Raw genomic sequence first — 10,787 nt, 5'->3', positions numbered from 1 at the left:
ATCCCCATTCCAACAGTCTATGACCTCCTCCACTGCCACGATGAGGCCACATTCACCTCAAAGTCCATCTGGGTAGCCTCCAACATAATGGCATGATCATCAATTTCTTGAACCTCCAGTAATTTTTTCCCTCCCCCTTCTTTTTCCATTCCCTGTTCTGGCTCCCCTCTTACCCCTTCACTTCTCATCTGCCCATCACTTCCCTCTGGTTCCTCTTCTCCTTCCCTTTCTCCCATAGTCCACTATCTTCTCCTATCAGATTCTCTCTTCTTCAGCCCTTGACCTTTTCCACCGCTCACCTCCTAAAGTCACATCCCTCTGCTACCCACCATCTTCCCCTTGCCTGGTCTCACCTATCACCAGTCAGCTTGTACTCCTTTTCCCAGGCCTCCCACCCACCCACCCACCTTCTTATCCTGCCTTCTGCTTCCATCCTTTCCAGTGCTAATGAATGGCCTTGGCCTGAAACATTGATTGTTTATTCCTTTTCATAGGTGCTGCCTGACCTACTGAGCTCCCCCAGCATTTTGTGTATGTTGCTCTAGATTTCTAGCATCTGCAGAATCTCTTGTGTTTAGAATGAACAAGCTGCAGGTAACGCCTTCATTTGCATCTGGCTTTGGTTCAAGAACAGGATCCCATGTCAACAGCAGCTCTCTGCTGCCTAATCTGTCTGAGGGACGCTGTGCTGGAGGCAAGTGGGGATGAGCTCTCGATGTTGGAGAACGCCAGCGAGGAGGAGCACGCCAGGTCCCTCACGGAAGGTGAGCAACAGATATTTCAGTCGGTGTTCAGGAGATGTGAGCAGGTTGAGGTCCTTAGGTTGGGGTCGACCATAGATGTTGCGTACTGTCACCGTGATCCACATGCAGGTACACAAGCCACAGCAGGACAATATGGAGAGCAAGCTGTTGTCCATGTAACAGGCTGCCTCTCTCCACCCAACTGATGAATGCAAAAGAACATCAGAAACTGATACAGTTTGTCACTGGCAACATCTCAGAAGTTGCCAGTCGGCATTGACCACAATGTAGACTGCCTTAGGAACTCCAGCTGCAGAATTTTCCTCGGGGTTTATTCCCGAAGCCTTCCCCATGAGTGGATGAGTGGGTATAGCTGCAAGGCAGCAGAGTTTTCATTCTCCTAGATGAGCTGCCAACCACGACTGACTAGCCTCATCTCCCTGAACTGACTGGTTTTAAGGTGCCAGCAACCCTTGCCCCTTCTCCTGTCAGTTAAGACTTGGTTGTCAGAGGCTGTTTGAGACACACACCACTGGGAGCATTTAATAAGGAGTGGGAGGCTATGTGGGAGGGAATGGTTACTTACTTTCTGTCTATTACACCAGTGGCGTTTACAGCAGAAATCAATGTCCCCATCTCTGCCTGATGTAGAAGGATACTTCCATGCTGTTTCCAAAATAACTTTGTTTTACCATTCAGGGTTTTTAGCCCTGAGCTGATCCCCTGAACCTGGAAGATCAGTGGACCCCTCATAAACTGGCCTCTAGTCTTCTACCTGTTTGGCCAGGGTGATCCTACCAAAATCAAATGCATAAAGCCCTGACTCCAGCCAGAATAGCTCTCTGGGTCATTGAGGCACGCAAACGTCCAAACCACGACAAGGTGGTGGTCCTCTTGGAGGAGACTGATGTTAGGTCAGCACAATGTTTCTATGTTCTATGACTTAGACATTTTGGGAGAATAGGCACAGAAGTAGCAGATAGAATGCAGGTAAGTGGATGGCCATGCACTTTGGTAGAAGGAATAAAGGCAGAGACTATTTTCCAAAATGGAGGGAGAATTAAGAATCAGAGGTGCAAAAGCACTTGGGAGCCCTCATACAAGATTCCCTAAAAGTTAACTTGCAAGTTGAGTCAGTGATGAGGAAAGCAAATGCAATGTTGGCATTCATTTTGAGAGGACTAGAATATAAAAGCAAGGATGTGATGCTGAGGCTTTGTAAAGCATTGGTCAGACTGCACTTGGAGTATTGTGAGCAGTTTTGGCCCCTAATCTAATAAAAGATGTGCAGGCATTGGAGAGGATCCAGAGGAAATTCTCAAGAATGACTCCAGGAATGAAAGATTTTTACTGGACTGAAAACTGCGTCACACTTTACTAAAACATTATATAAAAGAAAATTCCAGCTGTGTGGTGGTGAAGGCTAAGTGTGTGGGAGCATTTCAGTTCTTGCATGGCTGCACACCCACTCAGCTTAGAGGGAACAGTGGAGATGTTTCCTAATGTGAAAATGTCGAAACAAAAGGCACAGCTCAGATTAGGACATCCCTTTAGAACAGAGGTGAGGAGGAATTTCTTTAGCCACAGGGTGGTGAGTGTGTGGAAGTCATTGCCACAGATGGCTATGAAGACCAATTCACTGGTAGTTTAGAAGGATGTGGACCAAGTGATGGGAACATACATCTTGATGCAGACATGTATGGGCTGAATGGACCTTTCTCCATGCTGCATGACTCCGTGTGCTTTGGTATTTTGACTACATCTCCAGCACGCTGATTTGCATGCAACTGGACGTACCTGCAATACTAGAAGCAATTGAATCCAGAGCATGTGTGGCACTGTACTACCAGACAGAGGGAAGAAGAGAGGGCTACCTTAGCTGAAAAGGGGAAAAGCACAAGCAGAGACCGTTGGCTCTACCAACAGAGGAGGCACAAGAGAATGCAGATGCTGGAATCTGGAGCAGCCACAATACCACAGCGGTTATAGCTCAGGACAACAGAGTTCCGAGTTCAATTCCAGACTCATCTGTAAGGAGTCTGTACATCCTCCCTGTGGAATATGTGGGTTTCCTTTGTGTGCTCTGGTTTTCTCCCATGGTCCAAATACTGTACTTACCAAAGGCAGGTTAATTGGTCATTGTAAATAGTCCCATGATTAGGCTAGGGTTAAATTGGTGGGTTGCTGGGTGGTACAGCTCGTTGAGCTGAAAGGGTCTGTTCTGCACTGCACCTCTAATTAAAAATTTAAAAAAATAAAAACACACAATCTGTTGGAGGAACTCAGCTGGTCAGCTGCATCTGTGGCAGAAAATTAATATGTTTGTATCTTGCAGTGGATTGTGAGGACTGCTGAGAGAATCACCGGGGTCTTTCTTCCCCCATCCCTCCTCCAGGACATATACCAGAAGCTCTGCATTTACAGAGCTCTCAGCATTGTCAAGGGCCCCTCTCATCTGACTCACAATCTCTTTGACCTCCTACCATCAAGACAGAAAGTAATGCAATACAAGAACAAGCGCTGTTAGTCTGGGTAACAATTTCTTTCCCCAGCTGTTTGAACACCCTGCTACTATGCAGTACACATTACTTATGACAGTACCAGTAGCATTAAAACTTTTCGTAGAACAAGACAATATTACAGCACAGTACAGACCTTTCAGCCCACAATGCTGTGCTGACTTTTATTCCTACTACAAGTCAATTTAACAATTTTCTCCCACATAGCCTGACACTTTTCTTTCATCCATGTGCCTATCAAAGAGTCTCTTAAATGTCCCTAATGTCTACCACCCCCGGCAGCACAGTTCACACATCTACCAGTCCCTAAGTTAAAAACCTCTCGAGAGGCGAGAGGCGAGAAGCGAGAGGGAAATTTATTCAGTATAAGATAGTACACAGATATTATTGGACACCAACTAGACTCTACAAAATGGGGGTTGTTGATAACCATTTATGCTGGAAATGTAAAAATGAGGTGGGCACATACTTTCACATGATTTGGGAGTGTTCCATGGTTCATCCATTTTGGTGTAAATTTCTTGATTTGTTGGGGAATTGGTCAGGTCCTACACTGCCCTTGTGCCCACACCTTTGTCTCCTGGGTGATAGGACGATGATCCCTAATGTAAACAATGACAAGTTTACTTTTAAAGGTGGGTCTCATCACAGCTGCAAGAATTATATTGCAAAACTGGAAAAAACCCAGATGTCCCACTGTGAGGGAATGGACTGAGGAAATGGTTAAGATTTCATCATATGAACACATGTTGGGAAGAATTAACAGTGAGAGAAAAGTGCAAGATGTGTGGGATCAGTTTTGGTTGTATGTTAATTTAAACTTAAATTAGAAGTTTTTTTTTCCCTTGTTACTTAGTTTTGTATGTTTTCCTGTCATGGGATGGCTGTGTAAATATGCTGTACTGTATCTGCTCTATGATATGCTGTGCTGCTTTGTAAAACTAGAATAAATAATAATAAAAATTTGAATTACAAAAAAAACCTACCTCTGACATCCCACCTATACTTTCCTTCAAACATCTCAAAATTCTGCAGCCTTGTATTAGCCATTTACACCCTGGGTAAAGGCCTTAGGCTGTCCACTTGATCCATGCCTCTTATTATCTTGTATACCTCTATCAAGTCACCGCTCATCCACCTTCATTCCAAAGAGAAAAGCCCGAGCTTCACAGAAAGCATGCTTTCTAATCCAGGCTGCATCCTGGTAAATCTTCTCTGCACTCTCTAAAGCCTCCACATCCTTTCTATAATGAGGCAACCAGAACTGAACACAATACTCCAAGTGTGGTCTAACCAGAGTTTTATAGAGCTGTAACATTACCCCATTGCTCCTGAACTCAATCTCTCCAATTAATGAAGGCCAATACACATTCTTACCCACCCTGTCAATTTGCACTGCAACTTTGATGGATCTGTGGACATGAACCCCAAGTGGACTCCTCTATTCCTCCATGCTGTTAAGTATCCTGCCTTTAGCCCTGTATTCTGTAGTCAAGCTTGATCTTCCAATGTGAATCTCTTCACTTTTTCAGATTTGATGATGAGGGGCATTGATTGTGTGGATAGTCAGAGGCTTTTTCCCAGGGCTGAAATGGCTAGCATGAGAGGGCACAGGTTTAAGGTGCTTGGAACTAAGTACAGAGATGTCAGAGGTATGTTTTTTTTTGTAGAGAGTGGTGAGTGCGTGGAATGAGCTGCTGGTGATGGTGATGGAGGTGGATACAATAGGGTCTTTTAAGAGACTCCTAGATAGGTGCATGGAGCTTAGAAAAATAGAGGGCTATGGGTAACACAAGGTAATTTCTAAAGTAAGTACATGTTCGGCACAGCATTGTGGGCTGAAGGGCCCCTATTGTGCTGTAGCTTTTCTAGGTTTCTATTCTGTTAATGTCCCATTGTATCCTACGACAACGTTCTACACTATTCACAACACCACTAACTTCAAGTCATCTGCAAACTTAATAACCCACCTTTCCTCTTCCTCATTCAAGTCATTTATACATTTAGCTATACATTATAAATATGTCATTTATGCACTTTATGTCAACTTATACATCTACAGAATAATTTTTATTATCTGTTAATACGGTTGTGTTTTTATTATTTTATATGCTGCTTGTGATATGTCTACTATATTTTGCACCTTGGCCTGAGAGGAATGTTGTTTTGTGTACAAATGAATGACAATAAACTTCAACCTAAACTTGAACTTGATGAGACTGCAGATGTTGGAATCTGGGGCAACACACAATATGCTGGAGGTACTCAGCTGGTCAGGAAGCATCTGTGCAGGGAAATGGACAGTCTATCTTTGTATCTTCTGCCCAGTGGGAGGAGGGGGTAGAGAAGATAGAGCAGTTAGTATTTTTCAATGTTTCAGGAATTCACTGAACCCCTGAACAGACAAGACTAATGCATGAGACGGAAAAAACAAAAGCTTCCTTGTTGCTGTTGCAACCCACACTGATCCATTGTCACATAATTCATCTTGATTTTCCAATGTACTGAGTGAGTCCCACACCTTCAGGGGTGATCCTGGATGGGCTACTGAAGCTGCGATACCATCTGATCTCTCTTGGTGGATGAAAAAGATCACTGGTGTTTAGGGACCAACATTCATCCAAGTTCAAGTTCAAGTTTATTGTCTTCTGACTGCACAAGATATACAACCAGACAAATCAAAACATGTATCACACGCAGCACATAAAACAAAATCTTATGCTATAATTAAGTTAAAATATGTAATTCAAAATTCATGTAATAACATGCAGCACAGGTAAACATACATATAAACAAAGACATCTGTTAGTCTTGTGAGACCATGGATTTGCATCTTGGAAGGTTTCCAGGGCACAGGCCTGGGCAGGGTTGTATGGGAGTCCGGCAGTTGCCCAAGCTGCAAGCCTTCCCCTCTCCATGCCACCGACGTTGTCCAAGGGAAGGGCACTAGGACCCAAGCAGCTTGGCACCCGTGTTGTACAGGTAAACAGTAAACAATAAACAGCTCACTGTCCTGTCAATGAGATCTCGATGGTGGCAGGGTATTCATTAGACTCACAGCCTGAGGGAAGAAGCTGTTACCCAGTCTGGCAGTCCTAGTTCTGATGCTCCTGGACCTCCTTCCACCAACAATGTGATGAGATTGTATGCTCATCATTTTACTGCCTGTGACATTATTCTTTGCTTAACAGCACAGGGTCCTTCCCCCATTGTAGGGCAGTCCAAAGCTATGGGGCATAGGTATAGGGTGAGTGGGGAAAGACTAAAATGGGGCTTGTCGCCACTCCTGCCAGGGTGTTCCACGTTCCCACCACTCTCTGTGTAATAAGCCTATATCTTACATCCCCCTCCCCTAAACTTTCCTCCAATCACCTTAAAGTTACGTCCACTGGTATTAGCCATTTCTGCCACGGAAAAAAAAAGCATGAGTGTGGCAACAAAGGCTACGTGCACGTACTGCGCAGCTTAGAGGGAAAAGTGCTTATCTTACGCACCTCTATCAAGTCTAAAGTATTAACATACATGTCATGCATAGTTGAAGGTACATCAACGATCCCTTCCCCACTCCCACAGAAGCTGCTCAACCCGCTGAGTTCCTCCTCCTGTAGGTCATCCGCCGGCTTCCAGACGTGGTTCTGACTGGTGGAACCGCACAGGATCGGAAAAAATTCTCAGCCAGCTCCATCATCAGCACTAGCCTCCCACCACTGAGGACATCTTTAAAAGGCGATCACGCAGGAAGGCGGCAGCCATTATTAAGCTCTTCCCATTGATACTATCAGAGGGCAAGTACAGGAACCTGAAGACACACACAGTCAACGATTCAGGAACAGCTTCTTCCCATCTGCCATCAGATTTCTGAATGGACATTGAACCCATGAACACTACATTTTTTCTTTTTTTGCTGTCTTTGCACTTATTATTACACACACACACACACACACACACACACACTCATAATGAGGACGTACAGAAACTTCTTACGGAGGATGGCGGGATTGAACTACAAACTCCGATGCCTCGACCTATAATAGCATCGGACTAACCACTATGTTAACGTGGCGTATATTTCTTACCGTAATTTATTTTATTGCACTGTGCTATTGCCGCAGAACAACAAATTTCATGACATATGCCAGTGATAGTAAACCTGATTCTGATTACTCTCTTTGGAGCAGCGGAGGCTTAGGGGATCACCGATATCAGTTTATACATGTAAGAGAGGTGTAGATAGTCATTTGGTTCTAATCGAAACTTGAACCCGTTTTTAATGAAGGTGACCAAACTGCTCTCTTTCCTCCTCCGCACCCGCCCCCCGCCGTTCACTGCAGGCTTTCAGAGTTATCAACCTGAACGTTGGAGGGCAGGTCTACACGACGACTCTGAGCACTCTGACGAGATTCCCCGGGTCCAAGCTGGCCGAGATGTTCCATGGTCGCACCAGGTTGCCCCTCGACCGCAAAGGCAGATACTTCATCGACAGGAATGGCACCTACTTCAAGTACATCTTGGAATTCTTGCGGACTCGAAAGCCGCCAAGCCACTTTGCTCAGGGCCTCTACCAAGAGGCGCTCTTCTACGGCATCGAGCCCTTGGTGAAGTCCCTTGAGGAACACCCCGAAATGTACGGCGAGCTGCTCGGAAGGCAGAACTTTTTGGCGCAGGTACCGAATTACAGGGAAAATATAGAGCTCATTATCCACCTGGCCAGGGCCGACGCTGTGGCCGCCCGACAATCCATAGTCATGGTTTGTATCGTCAAAAACGAGGAGGATGACGCAGAATGCCTTCGGGCTGTGGGCAACCTCGGTTCCAACAAGGAGCCCATCGTGAAATTCGGACCCTGGGACCCCTCCCCAACTGTGTCCGATATGCTGCGCTGCATCGAGATGGACCTAGAGAAACAAGGTTATAGGGTTTCCTCCCAACCCCACGTGATGGCGACAGGGCCACTTTCCAAGCCCTGTAACAAGTTCTACCATTTGATTTTCAGTTGGTGGTAAGACATGAAAGAGGATATTTACAGAGGGAACCTTTCCGCAGAGCTGGTCTGCCCTCGTATTCATGTCTCACACAACCCTCTTCAATCGTCTCCAACTCTCCTTAGCAAGAAAGTCAAAAGATAAAGTCTTTGGCACATATACAGTGCCTGTAGAAAGTATCCCCCCCCCCTCTTTTCATGATTTATTGTCTCACAACATTGACATAGTGGATTTACTTTGGCTTTTTTTTGAATCTGGTCAACAGAAAGACTCATGTCAAAGGTCAAACAGATCTCTATAAAGTGAATTAAATAAATTACAAATATAAAACACAAAATAATTGATTGCATAAATATTCACCCCCTTTAATATGACACACCAAATCATTGTTGATGCAGCTAATTGGCTTTAAGAAGTCATATCATTAGTTAAATATTAAATTAGTTAAATGTTTCTGGAGACCTGTGTGCAGTCAAGGTGTTTCAATTGATTGTAGTAAAAATACACCTGTATCTGAAAGGTCCAACTGCTGGTGAGTCAGTATCCTGGAAAAACTACACTATGAAGACAAAAGGACACTCCAAGCAACTCTGCGAAATGGATATTGAAAAGCAGAAGTCAGGAGACAGATGTAAGAAAATTACCAAGTCACTGAATATCCCTTGGAGTACAGTTAAGTCAATCATCAAGAAATGGAAAGAATATGGCACAGCTGTAAATCTGCCTAGAACTGTTGCCCGGGTGCTTCACCAGCCACAGCTTTATGGGAGAGTGACAAAGAGAATGCCACTGTTGAAAAAAATGGACAAAAAATCTCAGCTAGAGTTTGCCAGAAGGCATGTGGGAGACTCTGAAGTCAGCTGGAAGAAGGTTCTATGGTCTGATGAAACCAAATTTGAGTTTTTGTCCATCAGACTAAACACTGCACATCATCAAAAACACACTATCCCTACTATCCCCTAGACATCATGCTGTGGGGATGCTTCACTGCAGCAAGCCCTAGAAGGATTGTGAAGGTAGAGGGTAAAATTAATGCAGCAAAATACAGGGAAATCCTGGAGGAAAACCTGTTGCAATCTGCAAAAGAACTGCTACTTGGGAGATTTGTTTTCCAGCAAGACGATGAACCCAAGCATAAAGCCAAAGCTATATAGGAATGGCTTAAAGACAACAAAGTTAATTATCCTGGAGTGGCCAAGTCAGAGTCCAGATCTCAATCTAATTGAGAAATCATGGCTAGACTTGAAAAAGGCTGTTCACTCACAATCCCCGTGCAATATGACAGAGCTTGAGCAGTTTTGTAATGAGAAATGGGGAAAAATTGCAGAGTCTAGATGTGCAAACTGATAGAGACCTATTCACACAGACTGTCATTGCTTCCAAATGTGCACCTACTAAATACTGACTTGAAGGGGTGAGTAATTACACAATAATTTAATAATTGTAATAAATTTAGACCAATTTGTAGAAATTTGTTTTCCCTTTGACACAACAGTTTCTATTGATCAGCGTCAAAAAGGCAAAATTAAATCTACTGTGATTCAATGTTGTAAAACAATAAAACATGAAAACTTCTGGGGGGGGGAATAACTTTTATAGGCACCACAAACTAGGGTGCCTGAGACTTTTGCACAGTAGTGTAGTAATATGTCAGTGATGATAAACCTGATTCTAATATGGGTCTGTATTAGAGTTAGAGAAAAGTACAGCACAGAAACAGGCCCTTCAGCTCATCTAGTCTTTGTCAAAACCAAAACAAGCCTGTTCTTGTTGACCTGCACCAGGCCCATAGCCCTCCATATCCCCACCATCTTTGTACCTATCTTAACTTCTCTTAAACATTGATATCAAAGCTTACATGCACCATCTGTGTGGAAGCTCATTCCACACTTTCACAGCCCTTTGAGTGGAGACGTTTCCCTCATGTTCCCCTTAAACTTTTCAACTTTCACCCTTAACCCATGACCTCTGGTTGTAGTCCCACCCAACCTCACTGCTTGCATTTACCCTATCTGTACCCCTCATAATTTCTCCTCTCAATCTTCTATGTTCTAAGAAATAAAGTCCTAACCTATTCAATCTTTCCTTATAACTCAGGTCCTGCAGGCAACCATCTACTACCACTCTCTGGCTTCTCCCTCAAAGCCAATTTCTAATTCAATCTACCACCTCATCTTGTAAGCAGAGTAATTGAACCTTGTTGACTAACCTCCCACACAGGACCTTGTCAAATACCTTGCTAAAGTCCATGTATTATGGGTGGAGCGTTGGAAGGGGACAGGTAGAGGGAAATCATGGTTGGAAAAGGGGGAAAAGAGAGGGGAGGGAGCGAGAAGCACTAGAGAGACATTCTGTAATGATCAATAAACCAATTATTTGGAATCAAATTATCTTGCCTGGTCTCTCAGCTAGGTATGTTTACACCCATGTCAGCTCCCGTCCCTAGCATTCCTTCTCTGCCACATGTCTCATACCCCTCTGCTGTGCTCCACCTTTGCCATCTCCAACAGCATTTGCTCCTGCCAGATTTACAAACTCAATTC

General features: G+C 44.2%; 1 protein-coding gene across 1 annotated transcript; it reads left to right on the top strand.

The window, feature by feature from the left end:
* Nucleotides 1-640: 640 nt before the first annotated feature.
* On the top strand, nucleotides 641-9,760 carry LOC132390694 (BTB/POZ domain-containing protein KCTD14-like). The gene is made up of 2 exons (XM_059963251.1): nucleotides 641-764; nucleotides 7,541-9,760. The coding sequence occupies exons 1-2, from the start codon at nucleotides 641-643 to the stop codon at nucleotides 8,263-8,265; spliced, it is 849 nt and encodes a 282-aa protein (XP_059819234.1). The 3' UTR covers nucleotides 8,266-9,760.
* The last annotated feature ends 1,027 nt before the right edge of the window (nucleotides 9,761-10,787 follow it).

This window comes from Hypanus sabinus, chromosome 3 (assembly GCF_030144855.1).
Source record: "Hypanus sabinus isolate sHypSab1 chromosome 3, sHypSab1.hap1, whole genome shotgun sequence".
Taxonomy (NCBI): domain Eukaryota; kingdom Metazoa; phylum Chordata; class Chondrichthyes; order Myliobatiformes; family Dasyatidae; genus Hypanus; species Hypanus sabinus.
The sequence above is the reverse complement of the archived record's forward strand: the minus strand, read 5'-3'. Positions and strand labels throughout refer to the sequence as shown.

Excerpts from the sequence above, each read along its gene's own strand:
- LOC132390694 (XM_059963251.1), top strand. The coding sequence starts at position 641 with ATGTCAACAGCAGCTCTCTGCTGCCTAATCTGTCTGAGGGACGCTGTG. Across the intron at positions 765-7,540 it reads CGCCAGGTCCCTCACGGAAG|GACCAAACTGCTCTCTTTCC; the intron begins GTGAGCAACAGA and ends TTTAATGAAGGT.